This window comes from Papio anubis, chromosome 5, assembly GCF_008728515.1.
Source record: "Papio anubis isolate 15944 chromosome 5, Panubis1.0, whole genome shotgun sequence".
Classification (NCBI taxonomy): Eukaryota; Metazoa; Chordata; class Mammalia; order Primates; family Cercopithecidae; genus Papio; species Papio anubis.
This window is the reverse complement of record NC_044980.1, coordinates 165,029,078-165,057,040: the sequence shown is the minus strand read 5'-3', so window position 1 is coordinate 165,057,040 and position 27,963 is coordinate 165,029,078. Positions and strand designations below refer to the sequence as shown.

General features: G+C 48.6%; 1 protein-coding gene across 2 annotated transcripts in view; it reads left to right on the top strand.

The window, feature by feature from the left end:
* Positions 1-27,963, top strand: part of SH3PXD2B (SH3 and PX domains 2B) — a 118,724-nt gene that overhangs the window by 20,874 nt on the left and 69,887 nt on the right. For both annotated transcript variants that reach the window (XM_031666602.1, XM_031666603.1), the window contains exon 2: positions 11,059-11,139. In XM_031666602.1, the coding sequence (XP_031522462.1) occupies positions 11,059-11,139 (81 nt within the window). The remainder of the gene's footprint in view (positions 1-11,058; positions 11,140-27,963) is intronic.

Genomic DNA, 27,963 nt, shown 5'->3' with positions numbered 1-27,963 from the left:
AGTGCCCCCACAGACAGGTTTCTTTCAGTGCTCCTAGAAAGTGACATCTTTTTTTCTGATTATAAAAGAAAATAAAGTTTTAAAAATCTGGAAAATACAAGCATCAAGAACAGAATTGTTAAAGTCCCCCATATTCATACCACCCCAGAGCGAACCACTGACATATATATGCATGGTCATGTGTCATTTAACGACAGGGATAGTTCTGAGAAATGTGTTGCTAGGCGGTTTCATCATGTGAATATCATAGTGCGTACTTGTACAAACTTAGATAGATGTGTCTACTATACACCTATGCTCTGTGGTATAGCTTATGGCTCCTGGCCTACAAACCTGTACACTGTGTTACTGTACTGAATACTGTAGGCAATTGTAACACAATGGTATTTGAGTAGAATATACAAATACTTGCCATTTCTTACATAGAAAAGGTTTTATAGAAATACTGTGTTACAATCTTATGGAACCACTGTTGTATATGCGGTCCATCACTGGAAAATGTTAGGTGGTGCGTAACTGTGTGTGTGTGTGTGTGTGTGTGTATACAAACTCATAAACACATGTTTAGATATGGTACAGTCAATTCCTCCCTGCCTCCTGCCCTTTTTTTTTTTTTTTTTGAGACAGAGTTTCGCTCTTGTTGACCAGGCTGGAGTACAAAGCATGACCTCAGCTCACTGCAATCTCTACCTCCCGGATTCAAGTGATTCTTCTCCCTCAGCCTCCCAAGTAGCTGGAATTACAGGCATGCACCACAATGCCTGGCTAATTTTTGTATTATTAGTAGAGATGGGGTTTCACCATGTTGGCCAGGCTGGTCTTGAACTCCTAACCTCAGGTGATCCGCCTGCCTCAGCCTCCCAAAATGCTGGGATTACAGGTGGACCGCGCCCAGCCAGTCAGTCCTCATTATTCATAGATTTCGTGTTTGCGAATTTGCCTACTTGCTAAAATTTATTTGTAACTCAAAAGCAATACTCGAAGCACTTTTGTGGGCATTTTCGGACATGGGTAGGTGCAGAGTGGTGAAAAATTTGAGTCACCCAACATGCACGTTCCCAGCTGAGGTTGAATGAGCAACATTCCCCCCTCATTTCAGCTCCCATACTCTTAACAAGAATCCGTGTCCTAGTCTATGAGTGCTGCTTTTGTACATTTTTGTGCTTTTTGTTGATTTTGCTGTTTAGTATGGCCCACAAATGCCGTGCTGACATGCTGTCTGGTCAGCCTAAACGCAAGATGGCTGTGATGTGCCTATGGAGAAGCTTCATTCAGGCATGAGTTGTAGTGCTGTTGACTGTGAGTTCAATGTTGATGAATTAACCATGCATATTAAATAAGGTTGGTTGGTTGGTTGTTTGAGACGGAGTCTCTGTTGTCCAGGCTGGAGTGCAGTAGCACAATCTTGGCTCACTACAACCTCCGCCTCCCAGGTTCAAGCGATTCTCCTGCCCCAGCCTCTCCAGTAGCTGGGATTACAGGCGCCCACACGCCTGGGTGATTTTTGTATTTTTAGTAGAGATGGCGTTTCACCATGTTGGCCAGACTGGTCTCGAACCCCTGACCTCAGGTGATCCGCTCGCCTCGGCCTCCCAAAGTGCTAGGACTACAGGCATAATCTAGGATTACAAGCCACTGCGCCCAGCCTAAATAAGGTATCTTTAAACAGAAACACACATGCAACAAAGTTATGTATTGATCACTTGACAAAAACAAAACATAGGCTCAAAAGACCCTAACCCTGTATTTCTCCTAGGGTATTTGCTAAATCAGTGTTCTCAGTGACTTTACAGAACATAACTACCGCAAACAATGAGTATCAACGGTGTGTGTGTGCAATGGGTGTCTGTGTATATAAACACCCACACGCATTTATATACAGTTGATATCATTACAGAATTTTTTTGAGATTGAGATTACATTGTTTTAGCTTGTTCTTTTTACCTAAGATAATGCCTGAACTTTTCCCCTGTAATTCATGGAATTGTTTTAGTTGCACAAAAACCCTCATCATGCCAAAAGTGGAATTAGCTGAAAGGCCCAGCCCCTGTTGTGCGTCATAGAAGCCTCCGGTGGGCTGGCAGGGCTGGGAAGCAGGAACTGGAGTACTGCCGGAAGCCAAGTCAGGCTCTCCCCGTCACTCTTCTCCTGACACCTCTCCTTCACTTATCCTCTCTGCAGACCTAGTGTTTGGAGCATGGCTCCGGGTTGCAGCTCTACTGGATGGAGCTTGCTTGCTCAGGGCTGATCCCAGATTTCTGAGAAAGAAAAAACCTGATTGGCTGGGCTTGGATCACGTGACCCTATCCATGGGCCAATCAGCTGTGGCCATGGGGGTTAGGCAGAACAGGTGGTTACAGCCTGGGCGCGGTGGCTCAAGCCTGTAATCCCAGCACTTTGGGAGGCCGAGGCGGGTGGGTCACCTGAGACCAGAAGTTCGAGACCAGCCTTGGGAACATGGTGAAACCCCGTCTCTATTAAAAATACAAAAATTAGCCAGGAGTGGTGATGGGCGCAGGTAATCCCAGCTACCTGGGAGGCTGAAGAACGAGAATCGCTTGAACCCGGGATGTGGAGGTTGCATTGAGCCGAGATCGCACCACTACACTTCAGCCTGAGTGACAGAACGAGACTCCATCTCAAAAAAAAAAAAAAAGAACAGGTGGTTACTTCTCAAGTGGGACATTGGCCAAGGGTTTGGTTTTCTTTCTTGCCTTTTCAAAGTGGTCAAGTTTAAGAAAAGTGGCTTTTGGAGGCCCTGGGACAGGTTGGTCCTCAGAGGAAGAGGGTTCTTCTGGCCCAGGCCACAAAACACCTAACACCATCCATGAGCCGTGTCACTGTTCCTCCCAATGTCAGCTCCTGGCAAGGTCAGGCTGACCTGGGAGAGTTCTCAACCCTAAGTGGAGGAGGAAAACCAGGGAAGATGAAGCCCGGGCACCAGTGAGATTCTTGAGTGTGTGGCAGTTGGCATTTGGGCCAGATAATGGCTCCCTTCCATTCAGACTGAGGCCCGGCGTGGGTGGGGGTGTCAGGGCCTTCCCCACAGGCACCCATGGGGAGGGACAGAGTCCTGACTCTCTGGCAGCTGAGAAACCTGTGCCCTGGGCTCAGGCACGGTGGGCCTGTGTTCCCAGGACTATGGGGGCCATTCCCCTGCACCTCTGTGGGACCCAGAGAACAGAAAGGACAGGTGGAGAGGGCAGAGCCCAGGGAGATGGGTGTGGGATGGAGAGAGGTGGGACAGGCTGTGGAAAGTTCATTTGTAGGGAGAAGGAGCAGGGACAAGGGTTCCCTCACTTTTGTGACCCTCTGCTCACAATGATGCTACTGCTGACAGTTTCTCTTTATGGAACATTTACCATATCCAGGCACTGAGCGAAAGAATCTACATGCATGTTCTCATTTCATCCTCACCCCAACTTTGCAGTTAGTAGTAGTGCAGACCTCATTTTTTACAAATGAGGAAACTGAGTCATGGGGGTTAAGCCACTTTCCCAAGAGCACAAAGCTAGTTGAGAAGGAAGCAGGATATAAATCCAGGCCATTGTAACCCTAGAACTCCACAACCTTGCAGAACAGTAGGACGATCTGCTGGTCACTCTGACAGTTAGGAGGGTGAGCAGACATCTCCCTGCTGGCCCACGCTCCAGCTGCAGCCAAGCTGGGGCACGGCGTGGCAGGATTAGGGGTGACCTAGGTTAGAGTTCTTACTCTGCACGTCATAGCTGTGCGACTGTAGGCACTCTACTTCTGAGCCTCCGTCCCTTGCTAGGAAAACATGGGAAGTGTTAGCGTGGCCTGCTGGCTTGGGGATTTGGAAGAGACCAAGCTCAGCCATCTACCCACCCTTGCAAAAGGATCCTGGCTCAGCACACCCCACCCCAATGCCTCCCACCCTCTCTTCACCACCAGTTCGGCTTCTTACTGACTTAGAGGAAGTGAGGAAACCCAGGACTTCTGTTCCTGGTGAAACTGGGTTTGCAATCGGGTTGGAGAGTCTGGACTTGGTTAGATTACACAGGCCCTGCTGCTGAGATTGTGTAACAACAGATTTAAAGGGTGGATGATTCCGGCTCAAATCCTGTCTGGGAACAGAAGGAAACCTCCGTGACCCTCTAACCCCAGTTGTGGTTTCTGTGCTTCCTTGTTCCTTGAGCAGAGGGAAGGAGTCCCAGCTGCTCCCTAAAACATGTTGCTCCCAAGGGGCGGGGGTGTTTGCAGATTGTGGTGAAGCAGCACAGGGGTCCGAGAGGAAAAGCAAGGGGGCAGGACCACCTCAGCAACATGGCCAGGGTCCCTTTCTCCAGACCAAAGGCCTGCAGAGGAGAGGCGCTCCTCTCTGTGAGGGCTTGGCCTCCTGGCATCTTATTTTCTTCCCCATTTATTTACGAAGCATAGATTTTTCCACCCTGCCCAGTGCTGGGCATACAGCAGTCCGTTAACAAGACAGGCCAGGTCCTCGCTCGCGGGAAACTTAGAACCCAGCAGGAAATCAGACACTTGAGCAATTTCAGTAAAGAGTTAATTGGCTTTGTGATGGGAAAGTGGGTGCTAAGGAGACCTATAGCAGGGGCACCTGACCTCATACTGGTGGGCAGGGAGCAGTCACAGAGGGCTTTCTGGAGGCAGTAGCATCTGAGCTGTGCCCTGCTAGTTGACTTGTAGAACATTCCCCATTCCAGATCTGTCTGCTTCCTTATGATGTCGTTTATCTTGTTCCTCTGCCTCCTGTATTTCTTGTAAATTAGAACCTAGGTCAAGAGCTTGAGCTCAAGTTAAACATTGTTGGCAGCAATACCAACAGCAGATTGTGTATACTTCATATTGCATCACCTCGAGGGCCACACAGTGACTGGATTGTCCCTCTGTCCACGAGGCTAGGTTTGGTCACCTGGTTACAGTTGTAGAGTTACACATTTTTCCCCTGGCTGGGAAAGTAATCATCGGGTTATACTTTGACACCGCGTGGGTGTCCTGTTCAACAGCCTTTCACCCGCTGGTTCAGCACCCACTGAGGATCTTCCCAGAGTGGCTGTGGCGTTTTGCTTCCCCACCATGAGGGTTCCAGTTGCTGTGTATTTTCATCAGCACTTGTTATTGTCACTATTTTTTCATCTTAGCCATTCTGATAGATGAGTAATGGCATCTCCTCCTGGTTTCACTTTGCCTCGCTAGTGGCAGTGACCATATTTCATGTGCTTCCTTGCCCTCCGTAAGTCCTCTTGGATGAAGTGTCTCTTCAAGTCTTTTGTCCATCTTGTAATCCGGTTGGTTGTTTCCTTACAACCAAGAGTTCAAGAAATATATTCTGCATAGAAGTTGTTTCTCAGATGTGAGGCTCATGTTTTGAAGGCTGTGCCGTTGAGTAAGTTTTAGTGTCATTTCCAGGGCACGTGACATGGAGTATGTAAATCTCTGCAGGAAATCTGCTTTAAAAAATTGTTTCTTTGGCCGGGTGCGGTGGCTCATGCCTGTAATCCCAGCACTTTGGGAGGCTGAGGTGGGTGGATCATGAGGTCAGGAGTTCAAGATAAGCCTGGCTAAGATGGTGAAACCCCCCTCTCTACTGAAAATACAAAAAATTAGCTGGGCGTGGTGGCAGGTGACTGGAATCCCAGCTACTCGGGAGGCTGAGGCAGAGAATTGCTTGAACCCGGGAGGTGGAGGTTGCAGTGAGCCAAGATCACCCCACTGCACTCCAGCCTGGGTGACAGAGCAATACTCCATCTTAAAAAAAAAAAAAAAAGTTTGTTTTATATTGTGGTAACACGTTTAACATAAAACTTAACGTGTCAGCCATTTCCTAGCGTACAGTTCAGTGGCATTAAGTACACTCACACTGTTATGCAACCATCACCACCATCTATCGCCAGAACTTTTTTCCTCTCCCTAGACTGAAACTCTGCACCCATTAAACAACTCCCAGCCAGGCCTGGTGGCTCACAGCTGTAATCCTAGTACTTTGAGATACCGGGCCGGGAAGATCACTTGAGCCAGGAGTTCGATACCAGCCTAGGCAACAAAGCGAGACCCTGTCTCTACAAAAAATAATGATAATAAAATTAATCAGGCATAATGGCACATGCCTGTAGTCCCAGCTACTTGCGAGGCTGAGGTGGGAGGATCTCTTGAGCCCAGGAATTTGAGGTTGCAGTGAGCTATGTGAGCTATGATCACACCACCATACTCCACCCTGGGTGACACAGCAAGACCTCATCTCAAAACAATGAAAAGTAACCACTCCCCATTCTACCCATTCTGGCAGCCACCATTCTCCTTTCTGTCTATGAGTTTGACTACTGCAGGCACCTCTTGTAATCATACAGTATTTGTTCTATTGTGACTGGCTGATTTCACAGAGCCTAATATCCTTAAGGTTCATTCATAGGATAGCATGTATCCGAATTTTCTTTCTTTGCAGAGCTGAATAATGGCCCATTTCATGTCTAAACCACATTTTATTTATGCACCCATCCACCAATGGACACTTGAGTTGTTTCCATCTTTGGGCTCTTGTGAATACTACTACGATGAGGAAGTCTTTAATTCCTTAGCACCAAGCCACTAAGTATTACCTGGGTTGGGGATATAAAAAACTAAAGGTCTAGTGTGTCAGGATTGCACTGGTTGCACGTAACAGACACCAAATCAAACTGGTGTGAACAAGAAAAGGACTCTTTTGGCTTGCATCTGGGAAATGTCCCAGATTCAGGCTGGATCCAGGGGTTCAAATGTTGCCACGGGGTCTGAGCCCTCCTCTCTCCCTCTGGCTCTGCTTTCTTCTGTGTGACAGGCGCTTTCCATGGGAAATTCCTGGTGTAGGTTCTCCCAGCAGCCACTGAGCAGGCAAAATGGTCTCTTCCCTGAGAGTGCCATCAAAAGTCCTGGAATTTGGTCTCATCCGTCATGTGCCCATCCCTGAACCATCATTCATCAGCAGGGCTGTGGTTGGCTGGGCCTGGGAGGGAGACATGTCCACTCCCATCTTGAAGACCACAGGACGGATTCCCCGTGGGAAATCGGCATTCTGTTACAAAAAGGAGGGGAAGGTACCAGACAAGCAGGAACATGGGATGACCACTGTGAGGGGAAGCTTAACGTTGCACTCTTCGTGCGTGCCAGGTGTTGGCCCCATCTCCGTTAGCTATTGTGGCTTACCCCTCAAGGGAGATTATTGTCCTCATTTTAGAGAGAAGGGTGGGTGGCCAGAGAGGTGAGTGCCTAGCGAGTTTCTCCAGCAGCAGAGCTGGCTCTGTGACCCAGGGTACGTGCTCTCTCAGCAGCCCCCAAACCCAGGATGGGGACAAAGCCCTGCGCTAGGACAGCTCTCATTAAAAAATTAGGTCTCTGCCTAAAAATGCAGACATCACGTTGTGTTCAGGGGTTGATTCCAATAAACCAATTAGGCTTGCTGCAGAATCCTTGTACTGTATGTTCAGAACTTTAAAAGTTGTAAACAAGAGATCAAGGATGAAGTGTGTAAGCAGAATTTTTTTTCCCATTTATGGGAGTGTGCTTTTTGTTGGTTTTAAGAAAAAAATCCATTCTTTGACAATTTTTCTTTGTTTTTTAATCCCCGTTGGCAGTGTCCTTGACAGTCATTCAAACCTTGCTTACGAATCCCCGGAGGCGGGGACCTTTGGTACGGTATTTTCCCTTTCTGGCCCTCAGTTTACCCATCTGGCAGGTGCGGCCCTTTAGTGAGCTGCATTCTGTGGTCCCCTCCAGCTCTAACTTCCTGTCAGTAGTGCAAAAGGTGCCTTACTGGTGTCCCTGCCCCTCTTCAAGCCATTTCCACACAGCAGCTGGAGGGATACGCATGGATATTTTTAAACAGTACCCTGGATCCTGTCGCACGCCTCCCCCACCCCTTCAAACTCTTCAATAGAATGAAATCCAGACGCTTCTCTGTAGCCTGCAAGCCCCTTGTCATCAGCTGCTGCCTCCTCCCCCACTCAGCCCCTTCCTCCCGCAGCGCTGTCTGCTGTCATAGTCTCCTGTTCCTCACACACACAGGCAAGCATTTTCCTGCCGCCGCATGTTCGTTCCCACTTTTCTTTTTGCCTGCACACCCTTTCCTCAGCTCTCAACCAGCTCCTCACCCTTCAGATCTCAGTTCAAAGGTTGCCTCCTCAGATAGGCCTTCCCTTCCAAGACCCCCACATCTAAGTAGCCGGCCCCCGCACCTACCACCCTCATGCAGACTTTGAGGTCTTGCCCAGCATGTTGGCAGGTTTGCTGGTTTATTGCCCGTCTCTCCGCTTAACAAGGGCAGGGTCTGGGTCTGCCTTGCTCCCCATAGTATCTTAGCCCCTAGCAGAGGGCCTGGCATGCAGTCAGTGCTTAATAGATGTTGAAGAGTGAATAAGTGAATGAATGTAAACCATTCAAAATCTCCATGCTGGAGTCTTGGTGAAGCAGGGTGGGAAGCTGAGAAACACATTTGAAGTATTCTTTTTAAGTAAAACTCACCACGACTGTTCAGGGTTTTTTCACATCACAAAGTCGCCTTTCTGAGATGATGACTGACCCTTACCTCCTAAAGGATGCCGTGGCCTCTTCCGTACCTCCGTGAGTTACCTAGGAACAGGGAGCACAGACAGGGAAGAAGCGTGGGCTGGATGCCCAAATCCTTGGTGTCAAAGGAGCCTGTTTTTATGAGCAGGGATGGGGTAGGTACTGGGCAGTCTGAGAGCAAGGTGCTGAGACTTCATGAACATTTTCTCTCTTCCTGGCAAAGTGCTCAGAGCTTTTCCTCTTGTGCTCATCACAACTCTGTAGGCTTGATGACCCCATTTTACCCAATAAGAAAGCTGAGGCTCCAGGAGTTAGGAAATTGTGTGAGCTCAGAGCTTCTTGACTCTAGAGCCCAAGCTCCCCCATCTCTGCCAGGTTTTGAAATATAATCTGTATTGGGTTTGGCGAGGCCATGCCAGGTAAACTCCTTAGCTTGGCATTCAAGGTCACCTCCGATCTGTCCTGATTTATCTTAACATTTTTCATCTCTTCTCACCTGAAGAACCTTCTCCTATAAGTCCATGATGTTCACACTGGTGTGAATAGCCCCTAAAGTTGTTCCATCTTCTGTTTGGAATGTGAATATTCTCCTAAGAACTCATTTGAAAAGAGACTCTGGCTAAAACCACTATGGAAACCGCTGCCAGGCACAGTGCGGCTTCATCCTGAGCTGGTCTTTGTTCCACCCTCATTCCCCTCTACCCGCAGCTGCTGCCTTCCTCTCCTGCTGTCTAAAATCCTGCGTGACCGTCAGTTACACTGTGGTGGCTCCAGGCTTCAGAAATCTCTCTCCTGCCCCCTTCCGGTATCAACCTGGACTGGATTACGTGGGTCAGAAACCAAACTTGAACTGGCTGCAAAAGTTATTCAAGAGAGTGGATGTGGCCCAAGACGTAATTATTGGCCCAGGAAACTGGATAGTCCAGGAATAAATTTCGCTTCAGGCAGAGCTGGATGTAAGCTTAGACTGTCATCGGCATAGTGGCTCCTTTCTCAGGCAGGCTCCCCCGCACCCCCGGTGAGGATGGGTGGCCCCCAGCAGCTCCACATCCTGACAGCCTGGCAACCTCAGGAGCAGAGCTTGGCTTTCTCCAGAGTTGGAGCAAAAGTCCCAGGGCGGGTCGGGTGCAGTGGCTCAAGCATCCCAACACTTTGGGAGGCTGACGCAGGCAGATCACTTGAGGTCAGCAGTTCAAGACCAGCCTGAGTAACATGATGAAACCCCCATCTCTACTAAAAATACAAAAATAAGCTGGGCACGGTGGCACTCGCCTGTAATCCCAGCTACTTGGGAGGCTAAAGCACGAGAATCTCTTGAACCCAGGAGGCAGTGAGCCGAGATCGTGCCATCGCACTCCAGCATGGGCGACAGAGCTAGAGTCCGTCTCAGAAAAAACAAAAAGTCCCAGGGCAGACTCCTACTGTCTCTGATTGGCCCAGCTCAAGTCACATGTTCTTCCTTCAACCAATCACCATGAATGGAGAATGTACCCCTCCCACCTTCTGTATGCATGGGGGTGAGCTGAAGGTGGGGAAGGAGCATCCCAGGAGTCAGTCATATTCACTTATGTATGCGTTGTGTCTCCTGCTAACCCTCAGCTCGTGGAGGACACAGGGACCCTGCCTGTGAAACCCCAGGGTCTCTAACAGCACTGAGCACCTTGTGTTTCTATGACATTTCTCTCTTTCCAAACAGCTTTCACGTATGCATGTATTTTAATTGTCACAACTACCCTATAGCAACAGATAGTTTATACAGTCCAGGAATGGGTCACAGATGTGCTGATCCCTTAGCCCTTAAGGGTCTACCTGGTGTGTCCAGGGCCACCAAAGGCCCTAGCCAGGTGCCTCTGACCTCTAATAGTCACCTCAGTTTGCCCAGATTTGTTATCAATGTGTTGTTTTCTGTGTGTGCCGTGACGTGTGACACAGGTTGGAAGCACAGCCCAGTGGCTTATAAAATGATCCTTCATCCTTAATTTCCTCAGCGCCTCACATCTATCCTGGGAGGCAGAGGAAGCAGGTGCCGTTAGCCCCATTCGCAGGAGAAACTGGGACTCAGGGAAAAAATAACTTGGCCCAGGTCCTCGTTGGTGGAGACAGCATGATGGGCTGACCCATGGAAAATATAAGATGGCCAAGAGCTGCACGTCTTCGTGACTTCTCCTGATGAAAGTCAAGGCTTTAGGAATGACTGGCAAGATAGTCAGCCTGTAGCTCACTGAATTGAGCGGGTAGCGAGGAATCCTGGCAATGCTGAAAATAGCAGCTTCTCCTGAGCTGACGCGGTGCCAGTGCATCCCCATACTTGATGTCATTCATCCTTTGCACAACTCTGTTGGGGGTTATTACACCCATTTTATTGAGGAGGGAGTTGAGGCTTACAGCAAGCAACTTGTCCATTGCCAGTCATTGGCAGAGCTAAGGCTGAAACCCACGTCTTTCTGACTCTGAGTCTTGTGCTCCCCCTGGGTCCCAGAGATTGGGAGGCCACTTCTGGTGTTATGTTAACACCCATCTCGTCTGTTATTCCCGCAGGTCTACATCATCCGGGTCACATGGTCCAGCGGCTCCACCGAGGCCATCTACCGGCGCTACAGCAAGTTCTTTGACCTCCAGGTAAGGATTTGAGATCTCTGGTGAGCTGCAGGGTGGGAAGGAGTTTAATTGGACTTACATTCCACTATAACTTTAGAGTCCAAAATTTTTTTTAATTCCCCAGACTTAAAAATGACATCCATGGCTGGGCGCGATGGTTCATGCCTATAATCCCAGCACTTTGGGAGGCCGAGGTGGGTGGATCACTTGAGGTTGGGAGTTTGAGACCAGCCCGGCCAACATGGTGAAACCCCGTCTCTGTTAAAAATACAAACATTAGCCAGGTGTGGTGATGGGTGCCTGTAATCCCAGCTACTCAGGAGGCTGAGGCAGGAGAATTGCTTGACCCAGGAGGCAGAGGTTGCGGTGAGCCAAGATTGTGCCATTGTACTCCAGCCTGGGCAACAAGAGCAAAACTGCATCTAAAAAAAATAAAGAAAACCTGACATCCATTACTTTTGAGACACAAATAATGTGCTTTGTTGCTTTATGTTTTGATATTTCATATTTCCCCTTAAGAGAAAGGGTACCTGTTGGCTGCTCTAGAATGGAGGGTTGTCTGCAAATCATTTCCAAATGGCTTTGGCGTGCAGTGTTTGAACTTAAGTTTTAGATGATAATCGTGTTTGCTGGTGAGCTGGGTTTGTTGAGTGTGTCTAGACTTTTGGGCCATTCAGCTCCGAAGACAGACCTGCATCTCCTGCCTCACCTTGGCCTCTCCCCGCAGGCCTTTGCCCTCCCCACACGCCTTTGCCCTCCCCACACACTCCTGTGCCTTCCTGGTTCACTCATGGCTCTGGTAACCCCTTCTGCCTTCAGGACTCTCACTGCCTGGGAAGTCTTGCCTGACTTTGTTCCCTGGCCAGTGAGGGCCACCCATTCTGTGCCCCTACAGCTCTGTGCATCTCTCTGTATTGAAGCTGTCTGCTTGTCTGGGTTCCCACCTAGGCTGTGACTACCGTGGGCCGGAACCACATCTTTCTCTTCCTCTCTGTTCTTAATAATTTATTCAAGGCCTAACACACAGTATGTGTCCAGTCAGTGTTTGGTGAATGAATGAATGAATGAATGAATGAATGAATGACGAACACCATGTATACCACCAGCCTTACAGGGAGCCAGACAGAATGTGAACAGCTCGGTATAAGCCCATCCCCACTAGGGTTAAACAAGTCTAAACAATGGGTCAGTAGTTTCTTCTTGCTGTCACTAATGGTGAGTAACAGAGCACGTGTGAGAGGTAGTCATGGTTCCTCCTCGTAGGATGTAACGGAGTTCTTTAGAAAACCTTCAGGAGATGTTGGGCACTTGCCCGGCTTTCTGAACATAGATCTTCTCCCAGCCTCCTGGTAAGGGGCCTTGTCACCTCTCAGGCCAACGTGAGTCTCCATCCTGACATGACAGTCTTCTTTTCAGTCAGAATGCTTCTGTTGCACGTGACAGAAACCCAGCTCAAGCTGGCTGAAGTAAACAGGAGGTTTTTTGCTGGGTGTAACTGAACGTCCTAGGAGAATATATCTCCCAGGTTTGAAGCACATCTTAATCCAGGGGTTTTTTGGTGTCACCTGATCTGGCTTCTTCCTTTCATTCCAATTCCTACTTCCATGGTGTTGGCTTTATCCTCGGATCCCACACGATTGCACATTGATACGACAGCTCTGGGCTCACACCCAGCAGGAAAGGGTAAAAGTCACTTGTCAGAAATCCCAGCAAACACATTATTGTGTGTCATAGGCTCAACTTGATGCCAATCAATATGAGTGAGAAATGTGCCAGCCAATGGGCTTGCCGGGGTCCCTGCTCCACCTCAGAAGTCAATAAGGGCGGAGACTGACACCTGGAGAGAGGAAGTTTCACAAACTGCTGCAATCGGCAGTAAAGTCAGCGGTAAAGTCGACATTTCCCGGCGGTCAGAAGACCGCCTCTGGCCTTTGTACATCATCCTGTCTTTTTTCACACAGGTTCTCTCAGAAGGTTGGCATCCTTCATTATTCTGACCTAATTTGCTCCTGACAGGGTCGAATAGAGAATTTTCAGAGCTTGTGTTTCATTATTTTGCAGGGGGAGGGGAAATAATGTGTTCCTAAGTGGTTTCCCAAAACGCCTACATAACAAACTGCCAAGAGTCATTGCATAATGTAAAACAAGTGAGACACCAGTTACCTATTTAAAATGTAATGAATTCATTAGTGATGTTTTATGTTCAGTATGCAACAATATCAAACAGAATCATAAACAAATTATATTATTGCTTCTGCTCTGCAGCAAACAGAATGTAAAGAAACAAAGCAGCTCTATGTTAAAACATGCTAAGATACCATCTAAAGTGAACTTGACAGGAGCGAGCACTGGGGCAGGGGAAGAAAGATCTAAACCCTGGGGGAGAGGAAGGGAGGATCACAGTGGTGATAGTGCCCAGCATCTTTTGATGCCATGGGCAGGAGGCACAGTCCTGGCTGAGAATGAATGAGATACAAATGGAGGACCCTCCACATTCTTTACCCGGATCTGTGGTGATTTATGCAGATTCACTGTAGTAGGTCTTCAAAGAATGAGTGTTAGGTAAACATGTTTGCACGTTGCTAGACTGACTTTTCGTGCAGTGAGGGTCTAGATAGGGAGGGCTACCTGTATATTGCTTTCAGAGGCCTCTTGCCTGCCTCGCACCTCCAAGGAGCAGAAGAGGAGGTAGGGAACAATAACACATGATTGTTATCCTAGGAATTATTTACATCCACCGAGCAAAGCCCACTCAGCTAGCTTAGGCACAAAGAGAGGGATGGGGTTGGATATATGGGAAGAGGCAGGTGTGTTCCCTGAAACCTAGAGCAGAAAATACAACCAGCCTCACAGGAGCCAGGAACCCAGGCCATCTGTCCTTGTGGCCTCAGGATCTCCCATGGAGCCTGTTCTGGACCACTTCCTCCAGCTACCCACTGGCCCACATCCCCTAAGAGCATCCCCCAGTGAGCACTTCCACCCGGAGTTGCAGTGTTCTTCCCTGTTGTCAAAGCACTAGAGTTTCTGGATGCTGATTCCAGTCTCCAGAAGGGAGAATCTGATTATCCTAAGGACCCTGGATCATAGTTCACTGCCAAGCCTGTCAGCTGTTGCCGGGGAGGTGGGGACATAGAGTCATCTGGAAGAGATTTGATGAGAAGTGGAGTGGCAAGGGGGCCCTGGAAGTGCTTATGCAAATGTTGTTCATTGCTGACATGTCGAGGCACGCGGCCAGGCCCTGTGCAAGGTGGACTGGGTTCTCTGAGTTCCCTATTCCAGCATAGCCTATGGCTTAAGACCTTGGCTTTCAGTCAGGCAGACCTGGATGCAAATCTCAGCTCTGCCTGTTCAGAGCTTAACTTGGGGTCACCACTGTATGTTTCTGAGCCTCAGTCTCCTCATCTGCATAGTAGGATTGAAAATGCCTTCCTCGTGCATTTATTATGCCAGGTAGGCAGGACACACCTGCCTCAGTAAGCGCGTTAGCTGGCAGTTGTCCCTCTGCACAGGTGTGACTTGCCCAAGCTGATATCCTTTGGGAATGCTTGAGCCAGGGTTTGATCACGGGTCTTCCTGGCCCAAAGCCAATGCTCCTTCCACTCTCCTGTTTCAACTCAACTTTCTTATTTCTACCAGAACTTAAAAGTCAGGTTTTCCTCCATGCTCAGCATAATCGGTAATAACTGGGGGGTTGTCGCGTCAGTATTCCCTCCTATAACAAAGTTGTCTAAGGCAGGACTTCATCCAGGCTCAGAGTCCCAGATGGGTGGCTGGAGTGGGAAAGTCATGGAATTCCAGAGGGTCCTGCTTATCCTGGAAGCATCGTGGAACCGGCCTCCTCCTCCCCCACACACACCCCAGCAGGAAAAGCTGAAAGAGGTTAGGGCAGGATCGCACCAGCCCTTGCGGGCCTACAACACCCTGGAGTTAGATGATTTCATGATTCCACCCTCCCCTCCCTCCTGTCTGGCAAGCAGCCTTGGTTTTTTCACAAGTAACTTGGCCCAAACAGTGTGGGGAGAGCTGAGCCTTGGTGGAGGAGCAGCAAGGCCAGTGTGGCGTAATGGAAAAAGCAGAGAACTCAGTCAGGAGACCTGGGGCCCAGCCACGCTCCAGCTGTGTGGCCTTGGGCACACCCCTTAACCCCTCTGTGCCTGAGAGCCCTCATTGGTGACATGGGGTGAAAACAATAGGAACAGCTGGCATTTCTGGAGCACTGAATGTGGGCCCTATCCTGCTAAACATCTAGATATAGTGACTCGTTCAGTCCTCCAGACAAGCTTATCCAATTACGCAAATGAAGAAACCCAGGCTCAGAGAGGTTAAGTTGTTTGCCCAAAGTCACACAGCTAGTGAGCCTCAGAGCTCAGATTGGAAGCTGGGCAGGCGACGCCAGTATCCACACTTTTAGCTGCTCTGCTTTCTGGGGCTCCTCTCTGTAGTGGCTGCTTCACAAGGTTCTCGTGAGTTAAAACTTATCATCTGTGTCCAAAAGAGGCAAATTCATGGACAGAAAGCAGGTTCATGGCTGCCAGAGGCTAGGGGAAAACGGGGAGATACTGCTAATGGGTACTGGGTACCTTTTAGCAGTGATGAAGATGTTCTAGAATGATTTAGTGGTCATGGAGGCATAACCTTATGAATATACTGAAAGCTACTGCATTGTACAGTTTAAAAGGGTGACTTCTATGGTATGTGAAGTATATCTCAGTGTAAAAGGGATAGTGAGTGCCAGAGCAGTTTCTAAGTTTTCAAGCACCAAGCAAATGTCAGCTGTTAGGATTATTGATGGGCATGGGTGCTGCTAGGTATTGGCATAAAGATTAGAGGAGGGCCGGGCGCGGTGGCTCAAGCCTGTAATCCCAGCACTTTGGGAGGCCGAGACGGGCGGATCACGAGGTCAGGAGATCGAGACCATCCTGGCTAACACGGTGAAACCCCGTCTCTACTAAAAAAATAAAAAAAAATTAGCCGGGCGAGGTGGCGGGCGCCTGTAGTCCCAGCTACTCGGGAGGCTGAGGCAGGAGAATGGCGTGAACCCGGGAGGCGGAGCTTGCAGTGAGCTGAGATCCGGCCACTGCACTCCAGCCTGGGCGACAGTGCGAGACTCCGTCTCAAAAAAAAAAAAAAAAAAAAAAGATTAGAGGAGGAGCTGATGCCAGTTAATAGAGTGGTGAAGATCCTGGGCTTTGGGATTAGACAGGGCTGGGCATTGATCCAAATTCTGCCACTCGCTGGCCATGAGATCTTGTTTTCATCAGAACTCTTTTAGGTACAAATGACAGAAGCCCCGTGGATTATTCAAACAGAGCATTGATTAGCTGAATATAACCGAGAAGTCTAAGGAAATTGGCTTCAGGTGTGGCTGGATCTAGGCACCACACTGTCAATGAGGACTTGGCTTTCTTCACTTCTTGGCTTTGTGTCCAGGCCAGGTGGTGTCCAGCTGGTGGCAGCCACAGCTCCAGGCTGCATCCCACAGATCAGCACAGTGACTTCAGGGAAAGAAAGAACACGCCAACAGTTAAAGCAAAAGTCTCATTGGCTCATCTTGGGTCACATGACCAGACCAGGACCAGCCTGGAGACTGAAAGTAGAATCAGTGTCCTGCCAATGCATGGAGACTAACAGAGCGGTGGTAGATTCCCTGGAGGACATCATGGAAATAGCCTGTCGGTGATAGAAAACAACATGCCCCCTCCAACGGGGGCAGGACATTCAGGCAGAGAAAACAGTCTGCAGAGAGGCCACTCAGGAGTTGGAGCATGACCCAGGTTCCCTTGTGGGAAGAGACTCACTGTCACCGAGTGTGATGGCTCACACCTATAATCCCACCACTTCGGGAGGCTGAGGCAGACAGAGCACTTAAGCCCAGAAATTCAAGACCAGCCTGGCCAACAAAACAAGATCCTATCTCTACAAAAAATTTAGAAATTAGCCAGGTATGATGGTGCACACCTGTAGCCCAAGCTACTCGGGAGGCTGAGGTGGGAGGATCCCTTGAGCCTAGCAGGTCGAGGCTGCAGTGAGCTGAGATTGTGCCACTGCACTGTAGCCTAGGCAACAGAGCGAGACCCTGTCTCAAAAAAAAAAAAAAAAAAAAAAAAAGAGACTCACAGTCTCTGTGAAAAAGTCCTTTTTAAAAAAAAAAGTAGAGGCCGGGCGCAGTGGCTCACGCCTGTAATCCCAGCACTTTGGAAGGCTGAGGCTGGCGGATCATAAGGTCAGGAGTTCAATACCAGCCTGGCTAACATGGTGAAACCCCGTCTCTACTAAAAATACAAAAATTAGCTAGGTGTGGTGGTGGGTGCCTATAATCCCAGCTATTCAGGAGGCTGAGGCAGGAGAATCGTTTGGACCCGGGAGGCAGAGGTTACAGTGAGCGGAGATCATGCCATTGCACTTCAGCCTAAGCAACAAGAGCGAAACTCCGTATCAAAAAAAAAAAAAAGTAGAGAGAGGGTCTCACTTTGTCACTTAGGCTGGAGTGCAGCGGCGCCATCACAGCTCACCTGCAACCTCAAACTCCTGGGTTCAAGTGATCCTCCCACCTCAGCCTCCCGAGGAGCTGAGACTACAGGTGTGTGGCAAGTGATCCTCCCACCTCAGCCTCCCGAGGAGCTGAGACTACAGGTGTGTGGCAAGTGATCCTCCCACCTCAGCCTCCCGAGGAGCTGAGACTACAGGTGTGTGCCACCACGCCTCACGAATTTTTTAAATTTTTGTAGAGAGCGGTCTTGCTGTGCACCCAACTGGTCTCAAACCCCTGGACTCAAGTCACCCACCCACCTCGGCCTCCCAAAGTGCTGGGATTACAGGCCTGAGCCACCGCACCCGGCCGGAAGGTCCCCTTTATGAAGATTCACCTTGCAGCTTGGTTTCCTGACTTGCTTACCTTAGAAAGGCCTGATAGTCATGCCTGATGCTATTGCTTGACATCTGACCACGTGTGTCATTCACCTGAGGGTGCAGGAGATGGGATAGAGCCCCCGGCTTGAAATAAGAATACCTGGTGTCAGGTCCCTCCCTCTGTCTTACCAGCTGTGCGATCTTGGGATGGTTACCCAGCCTCTCTGATTCTCCCTTTCTGCCCTAGCTTGGGCTGCCCTGGAGAGTCCATCAGAGTGTGGCAGTGGAAGTTGGCATCCAGGCAGAGCACTGGGGATGACCAGAGTGCCCAGAGAGCTGAGGGCAATGCCTAGCGGAAATGTGGCTGGATTGAGCCACATAGTAACAATATCGGCAGTCACTAACTGGAATGTGCCAGATGCCCATGTTATATGCGATCTCATTCAGTCCTCACAGGCATGAGGTCAGTATTGTATCCATTTCACAGATGGGGAAACTGAAGCTCAGAAAGGCAGAGTCACATGCCCAAAAAGCAGCATGGCTGGGATTCAAGCCCAGGTGTGGCTGGATCTGAAACCTGCACTCCTAACCTCCCTGCCTCCTTGGGCTCCGGGATTGCCTTTCAATCTGCCTATTCAAAGACAGACTTACGCACATAGAGTCCTGCCCACGGCTGCCCCTTTTTAAGGCCCATTTGGCTCCTCCCTCAAAGATACAGTCTGAGTCTATCCCACAGAGGGCAGTTCTGACCAAAGCATGAGCCCTTTGCAAAAAGGTCTCGGGACCGGTGAGGGGTGCACTCTACACTGCACTGTGCAACCTTTGCCTTCTGAGTTTCCCCACTGGTTCATTGTGTCCCCCAGGCCAAGGGTCATGGGCATCACTGGAGCCAGGGCTTCCCTCACGGAAGGTGCAGTTAAACATTTGCTGACCTAGACCTCGAGCTGCCACAAGGGACCCAGATGGATCTGTGCTTTCCATAAGCCGCCAGTGTAGTGGGAATAGGCACATGTTGTTTCAGATAGAGATAAACCCAGGTGTTCAGACAGGGACCTCCCTCCTAGCCAGGGAGCTCAGGCAGGGCTCACTTCCTGGAGGAGGTGACATCTGAGCAGGGTCTTGACAATGAATAAGGAGTGGCCCCTCCACCGAGTGGGGGAGGGCATTGCATGCAGAGGACGCCTCACGTGCAAAGGTGCAGAGGTGCAACGGAGCAGGAGTCTTAGCTGGGCATCTTCCAGAATTCCAACATTGGCAGGGGGGCACAGAGCAAGCTGAGTCACTCTGCCCACGAAGGAGCCCTCGAGAGAAGTGCCAGCCTCATCTGTAAGAAGGAACACTCCCTATGGGGAAGTTCGTGCTGCAGGGATCCAGAGAAGCTTTTCTGGCTCCTCGCCTGCTCCGCACGCTGTGCCGCAAGGTGGCTGTTAGGCTCAGGGGCTTGCGGTTTGAGCAGTTCTTAGACGCATCAAATCACAGGTGGAGACTGCGTCTCCGTCTATGCCTTTGTCCAGAGACTGTCCCAAGTCGTGCAGCAAACACCACTTGTTTCCAATTTCCATTGAGCTAGGACTGACCTATCCCCTTCTTCTTCTTCTTCTTTTTTTTTTTTTTTAAGATAGAGTGTCACTCTGGAGTGCAGTGTCGCGATCTCGACTCCCTGCAACCTCCGCCTCCCGGGTTCAAACGATTCCCCCGCCTCAGGCTCCCGAGTAGCTGGGATTACAGGCACACGCTACCACGCCTGGCTCATTTTTGTATTTTTAGTAGAGATGGGGTTTTGCCATGTTGGTCAGGCCAGTATTGAACTCCTGACCTGAAGCAATCCACCCGCCTCAGCCTCCCAAAGTGCTGGGATTGACTTGTCTTCTTCTAAGATCCTGGTCCTTCCCCACCTCGGCCCTCTTGGGAGTTTGACAGCCCCAAGTGTACTTTTTAGGATTGTCTGCCCAGAAGCCCCCATGCTCCACTGCAGAGGCCAAAGGGAAGGGAGGGCTTTCTTCCAGCTTTTCCGAGGACAGGTCTAGGGGGTGGCAGAACTGAAGAGTTTTCACTGCCTAGGCAGGCCTTGCCTGGCCGGGAAGCCTTCCCAGCAAGATCCCAGCCAACATCTGGCGCAAGACTCTACCAACCATATTTATCCAAATACTGCCTTTACTCCATCCTCACACATACTTTTTTCCCAGACATTATCTTTGAAATTGGAGTATGCCTCCAACGTGTTGTGCGTACTTAAATGGAATAGTTTTCCCTTCCCACTAAAAGCTATTACCATATGGAAGGTGTGTCGCTGGGAAAATACCGTAGTTGCCTTTTTCCACACAGTTAGCAATTCTTTATTTCTAAAATAGAAAGAGGCATGATTATCTTGGGCAGTTGCAGCTAAACTCAGGTCCAGGCCCTGTTGCTGCCACCTGGTATGTAATTTTTCCTTTCCCAGAGAGTGACTGACCAAACCAGTTAACCACTTTTTCTCATCTGTTTTTTCATTCATTCATTCATTTACTCATTTGTTCTTTGCACAAATATCTAACAGGTGCCTACGGTGTACCAGTGAGGAGGTAGTGGGGCAGAAGAGAGGGCAAACACTAGTAAGGGGGTTGAACTGAGAAAATACAGGCCTGGACTTAAGGGGGAGCAGTAAGTATGGAGAGAAGTGGACAGACCGGAGGTGGTGGCAGCCTCCGTGCAGCATGTCCATCAGGACACCAGACATACTGATATTTAGACCAGCTCGTGGAGGGGACAGAATCCTCAAAGACAACAAACCGCAGATGATACACTAGGCCCAGGGACATCGTTGTGTTCGGGGACCTGAAAGCCCTGCCCGAGGACCCTGTGGCTTTCTGCCAGCCTTCAGCTGCACATGATGGCCCCAGGCCTTTCTCCACTTCCTGCTCTGGCTCCTCTGGGACTTGCGGCTTTTGTGATATTGAGGGGGTAAACCCCTCCCAAGTCCGGCCTCTATGGCTGCTGCTAACGCAAACCACGTGCAGTGGCCAGCTTCCATGGCGTGTTCTTTGGACAACGTGTCTCGCATTCCCTCTACCGCAAGCTGATGTCTTGAAAACTGCTGATGGAGTGTTCTCTCTTTCTTCTTGGAAGCCTGTGATGTGGCAACTTGATGTGACTCCTTCTCCCTTCCTACTCCCCAAATGACTCATCTTCCTCTTCAGTTTCCAGTCCTCCTTGCCCTGAGCACCACTTCTTTTGTTATCTGGGGGGAAGCGCGGGTAGCGGGTTTTCTCATTACCAAGGATGACATTGGTTAGACTTTGAGGAGCATGCCTCTTCTGCTGCTGCTGCAGACAGCCTGGGCCTGGTCCCTTGGAGAACCTACTTCAAGGCCTTTGGATGCCTAGTGTTACAGTTCTCTGCATAGACGCAATTGGTGGCCGGTAAACCTGGACACACCAAGACCAGCTCGGCAAGGAGAGCTTGCAGGGCTCTAATCCCCCAGCTTCTTACCCTGAGTCCTAGTCTTTGCAACTAGCGAACTTACAGATGGCCGTTGACATTGACACAGTGGTGTTGAAAACAAAATAAAACTGGGTGTGGTTTAAATAGGAGGATATTGCGATAGTCCAGGCCTGCACTGTCCGGGATGGCAGCCGCTCGTCACATGAGAGTATTTAAATGTAAATTCAAGTCAATTAAAGAAAATGTTTAAATTGAGCTCCTCAGTTGCAGGAGCAGCATTTCACGTGCTCAGTAGCTACCAGGAGGCTAGTGGCCACTGGGTTGGACAGCAAGATGTAGAACACCTCCATCATGGCAGAAAGTTCCAGCAGACAGCCCTGCTGCAGCCACGGGGCCACCTGGGCGGTCCTGAGGAGTTTTTTTTTTTGCCAACCTTAAAACACAGCCTCACAATCAAATATTATTCAGCCTTAAAAAAGAAGGAAATTCTGCCACATGCTACAACGTGGTTGGAGCTTGAGGACCTTATGCTAAGTGAACTATGCCAGTTCCAAAAGGGCAAATACTGTGTGATCCACTTTGGAGGTAGCTAGAACAGTCAGATTCATAGAGACAGAAAGCAGAGTAGTGGTTGCCAGGGCCAAGGGGGAGGGAGAGGGGGGAGTCACAGTTTCGGTTTTGGATGATGAAGAGGTTCTGGAGATGGAGGGTGTGATGTTTGCACGACATTGTGAATGTGCTGAATGCCACTGAACTGTACACTCAAATGTGGTTGAAATGGTAAATCTTATATTGTGTATATTTAACACGATTTTAAAAAAAAGAAAACCACACAGCCTGACAGACTACTAAAAGTTATCCCCAAATAACTTTCAAAATAACGTATTCAATATGGGCAGAGTGCAAGGAGCGGGGATTCCTTGCTGAGCATCTGCTGTGCTCCCCAGAGTTTCCACATGACACTCATTTACCCAGCCCCGCCGTGGAGCAGGCTGCGTCCCTCATCCTGCAGACGGCCAAACAGGCTTGGGGGATGAAGTGTCTGGCCAAGGACACACAGCTGGCATGAGGAAGCATCAGGACTGAACCCCAGGGCTGTTGGGTCCCCAGCAGTTGTCTGTGGTTAGACTATGCAGTATTTAAATCCTGATCTGCCACCTCCGACAAATAAATAACACAAAGGGAAGCCTTTCAGCTCCTTGGGCCGTGCTGATCTGGGTAAAACCAAGTCAGGACAAAGGGCGAGAGAACAGCTTCCTAAGACCACGCAGTAGAGACCCCTCTGAGGACTGAAAACACAGCAGTGGCAGGGACTCATTGGCTGGCATGTACATTCAGGCAGGGACTCCAAAGGAACCCAGGGGTTGGAAATAGTCGTATTAGGGTGGACAGATTACTGGTGCATTCTTTAAAAAAAAAAAAAAAATCCTTTTAATGGTGTTTCATTGTCTTAACAAATAAAATTGAGAAGGAAAAAAGTGGATAGTGTTAGGCAAAAACCTATAAATCTCCAAAATACTCCACAGCTGAGACTGATGAATGGCCCTGCTTTTGAAAAGAAAGCATGCTGTTCACATGTGCACAGAATATTAAACTTACCTCATCTCAGGCTGACTTTAGTGTTCATATGACACTCTGAAGCTGCCTCAAAGAGTGGTGTTAGACAAAAAGAATGGAATTTAGACAGATGCGTGGACTGACTGGACACACCACTGAGCTGTGTGACATCAGGCAAGTTCACTCTCCTCTCTGCTCCCAGTTTCTTCATCTGTGACAAGGGAAATGTAACATTTATTTCACAGAGTTACTGTGAAGGTCATATGAAATCGTATATGAGAGGATGTGTTCACTGTGAACTGTTAAACACATTAGTTGTGATTACTAATTATTATTTAATATTGGTAATGTGAATATTATTCCTCAGAGTTACTTAGCAAACATCTCCTGACGTTGCCTCCCAAGGTGTTTGCTCAGTTGCATTCATTGGTTCAGCCAATTTTTTTTAATTAATAAACTTTAGTTTTTAGAGAAGTTTTAGGTTCTCAGAAAAATTGACTGGAAAGTACAGAGCCCCTTGTCCTCCCCACTCACAACCTCTCTTCATCAGCATCAAGTTCAGCCCGTTTTTATTGAGCACCTACTATGTGCTGGCATTGAGGAGCTCTTGGATTCACAAAAGGAAGGCTGCCTTTTCCCACAAGGCCCTACTGTGGCCTCACCTGTCTCTGAATGACAGTGGACCAAGCATTTCCACCTCACCAGGCAACACAGAGCAGGGGGCAGTGACTCAAAACCACAAATAAAACCACATGTTTAAAATACAGGCAAGGATGTAGAGAAAAGGGAACTCTTATACACAGTTGGCGGGAATGTAAACTAGTATAGCCACTGTGGGAAACAATGTAGAGGTTCCTCAAAACACTGCAAAGAGAACTACCATATGATCCAGCAATCTCACCACTGGGCATTTATCCAAAAGAAAGGAAATTAGTATATCTAAGAGATAATACATCCCATGTTGATTGCAGTTCTAGTCACAACAGCCAAGGTGTGGAATCAGCCTAAGTACCCATCAGCAGATGAATGGATAAAGAAATTGTGATATGGGCTGGGCGCAGTGGCTCACACCTGTAATCCCAGTGCTTTGGGATGCTCAAGGTGGGTGAATCACCTGAGATCAGGAGTTTGAGACTAGTCTGACCAACGTGGTGAAACCCCGTCTGTACTAAAAATACAAAACTTAGCCAGGTGTGCTGACCCATGCCTGTAATCTCAGCTACTGGGGAGGCTGAGGCAGGAGAATCGCTTGAACCCAGGAGGTGGAGGTTGCAGTGAGCCAAGACTGCACCATTGCACTCCAGCTTGGGCAACAAGAGTGAAACTCTGTCTCAAAAGAAAAAGAAGAAGAAGAAAAAGAAAATGTGGTATGCATACACAATTGATACTATTCAGCCATCAAAAATAAGGAAATCCTGTCATTCGCAGCAACATAGATGCCACTGGAGGATGTTATGTTAAGGGAAATAAGCCAGGAACATAAAGTTCTCACTTATATGTGGAAGCTAAAAAAGTTGATCTCATAAAAGTAAAAAGTAGCACAGAGGATAACTAGAGGCTGGGAAGGGTAGGGGGAAGTGGGGAGATAGGGAGAGATTTGTAAAAGGATACAAAATCACAGCTAGATAGAAGGAATAAGTTCTAGTGTTTTGGGTGGTTTTGTTTTTGTTTTTGTTTTGAGACGGAGTTTTGCTCCTGTTGCCCAGGCTATAGTGCAATGGCGCGATCTTGGCTTACTGCAACCTCCACCTCCTGGGTTCAAGTGATTCTCCTGCCTCAGCCTCCCTAGTAGCTAGGATTACAGGTGCCCGCCACCACGCCCAGCTAATTTTTTGTATTTTTGGTAGAGACAGGGTTTCACTATGTTAGTCAGGCTGGTCTCGATCTCCTGACCTCAGGCGATCCACCCACCTTGGCCTCTCAAAGTGCTGGGATTACAGGTGTGAGCCACTGCGCCTGGCCAGTTCTAGTGTTTTATAGCACTGTGGGATGACTATAGTTAACAATAGCGTATTATATAGTTTCAAATAGCTAGAAAGAAAACATTGAATATTTCTTTTTTTTTTTTTTTTTTTTTTTTTTTTTTTTTTTTTTTTTTTTGGCAGGCCCGGGTCTCTCTTTGTCACCAGGCTGGAGTGCAGTGGCCGGATCTCAGCTCACTGCAAGGCTCCACCTCCCGGTTCTGCGCCATTCTCCTGCCTCAGCCTCCCGAGTAGCTGGGACTACGAAGTATCCCGCCACCTCGCCCGGCTAGTTTTTTGTATTTTTTTAGTAGGGGGTTTCCACCGTGTTAGCCAGGGTGGTCTCGATCTCCTGACCTCGTGATCCGCCCGTCTCGGCCTCCCAAAGTGCTGGGATTACAGGCTTGAGCCACCGCGCCCGGCCAACATTGAATATTTCTAACACAAATAAATGATCCATGTTTGAGATGACCGATATGTAAATATGCAGATCTGATCACTATATATTATGTGAATCACAACATTACCAATGCACCCCATGAATATATACAATTATTATGTGTCAATTAAAAATTAAATTTTAGAAATTTAAAAAATAAAAGAAACTAGAAAGTGAAAACCCAGGCCAGGCGCAGTGGTTCATGTCTGTAATCCCAGCACTTTGAGAGGCCGAGGTGGGCAGATCACTTGAGGTTAGGAGTTCAAGACCAGCCTGGCCAACATAGTAAAACCCTGTCTCTACTAAAAACAAAGTTAGGCAGGTGCCTGTAATCCTAGCTACTTGAGAGGCTGAGTCAGGAGAATTGCTTGAACCTGGGAGGCGGAGGTTGCAGTGAGCTGAGACCATGCCATTGCACTCCCGCCTGGGCAACAAGAGTGAAACTCCATCTCAAAAAATAATAATAATAATAACCCAAAACACACAAAAGAAAAGCAATAATTAAGATAAGAAATTGACATCCTGAGCAACATGGCAAAAGCCATCTGTACAAAATACAAAAAAATTAGCCGGGCATGGTGGCACACGCCTATAGTCCCAGCTACTCTGGAGACTGAGATGGGAGGATCACCTGAGCCCGGGGAGATTGAGACTGTAGTGAGCCATGATTGTGTCACTGCACTCCAGCCTGGGTGACAGAGCAAGAGCCTGTCTCAAAAAAGAAAAGAAATTGAGAACAGAAAAAGAATAAAGAAAATCATTGAAACTAAAAGCAAGTTCTTTGAAACAATAAAGATTAATAAACCTGTAGCTAGAGACCAAGGGAAAAAAGAGAGAAGGGGGAAAAAAAAACCCCACAGTTTAAAAGTTTAAAGACTTCTGGGGCAAGGCCGTGCATCCCAGCAGCTTCCAGGATGCCCAGCCAAGCTAAGGCTGACTCACCTGCCCAGGGCATCGTGTAGAACAGCACCAAAGGGCTGGGAGCTCCAGCATGGAAGAGCAGCCCTGTCCTTTTTAATTGTCTTCGTAGCATTTCAGAGGCGGGGTGATTTGATGATAAAGAAGCAAGTGGTCTTCAGTCTCTGGCGCCTCCGCTTTGTTAGCTACGGGCCTTCAGTTTCCTGGACAGTCACGTCCATCTTAAAGCAATGATCCAAGGTTTTAATGAGGGAAAGTTTCTAAAGAATCTAGCCCGTGGCTGGCAGATAGTAGGTGTTCAATATACGTATCTCATTTCTCTCCCACTTCAGGTCCTCCCTTCCCTCCCCATATGTCTGCACAATAGCTGTGTGTATTTCTCCTGGACTCTTCAAAGCTTCTTTTATTCCATGAGAGGGACAGATCTTGAGTGCCAGAGTGACTTTCCCATGGGCAGGCTTTCCACATTCCAACCATTACTCCACGAGGCTTGGGACTGCCCTCCCATCTGCTTTGATTCCTTTACCCAAGTACTAAACAGGGGAGGTTAAGATGCTGCTCACACAAATAACCTCACTACACAACAAGAGCATCTTGTCATAGCTCACTCGGGCCACATGTCCAGCAGAGGTCACTGGGATCTTTGGACCTCATCCCATGACTACGGCCAGCAGAGAAGCCAGGCTCTGGAATGTGGCCAATCCCCATGAAAGGGGGAAATAGCAAGTGCGAAAGCATCCACCAGTCATCGTCTTCCACCCTGAAGTGACGCATGTCTCCAGCTCACGTGGAATGGCCACATCCTACTTCAAGGGACTGGGGAAAGTACAAATCTACCATGTACCCAGAAGGAGAACCAGAAATATTTGACGACAGCGTTAATGACTTCCGCAGCCCAGCTTCAATCCATAAAATAATGCTGCAAGTTGGTGTCCCTATGGCAGACTTGAAGATGAGACCCTAAAAGGTTTTGTCACTTTTCTAAGACCACATGGGGAGTAAGCAGCAGATCCTTGTAATTTTGTACGCCAAATCTGATATTTCACATGAAGTCCCTGAAGCGTTCAGAGATATATTTATGGTACTATGAAAGGTTTTTGTTTTGGGGACTCTGCCCTCTTGCTCCTCTACCCCTACAGCAGCCTACACCTCCCTCTCTTTACACCACCTTTTAATGATCAGCTTTCTTCCCCTCCCCTCTCTAGATTATGAATATTTTCCTCACTGTACCCTGTTCCTCTAGCACAGAGCCAGGCCCAAAGCTGTCTGTTGAGCTGACCTGGGGAGCTCCTCCTGTGTCAGGGAAGTATAGTGCTCTCATAAGCATGAACCTAACCACATTGATTGGATGCTAGTGATTTATTCCTTACCTCAACCCAGCAATTCTTAGGAGCAGGATGACCTGCTGTCCATGAAATCCTGGTGGCTCTGAGGGTATTGTTCACGTTTCAGATACTGTGGATGGAGACTCCCGGGAAAGCCGGGAATGGTCACTCCTGACTCTGAGCCTTCACAAATGTGGCATTTGTGGATATAGACATCGTTTTCATGGGCTTTCTAGTCCAATTGAAATTGCCTTTCCCATTAGTGTGGGTTTCTGGAAAGCTGAATGAAGTGAACGTTTTGTGTATCACATCACATATTTCACATAGTCCTTTAAAATGTCCTAGATGGTGTTTCTTACGTTATGAAAGGTTTTTG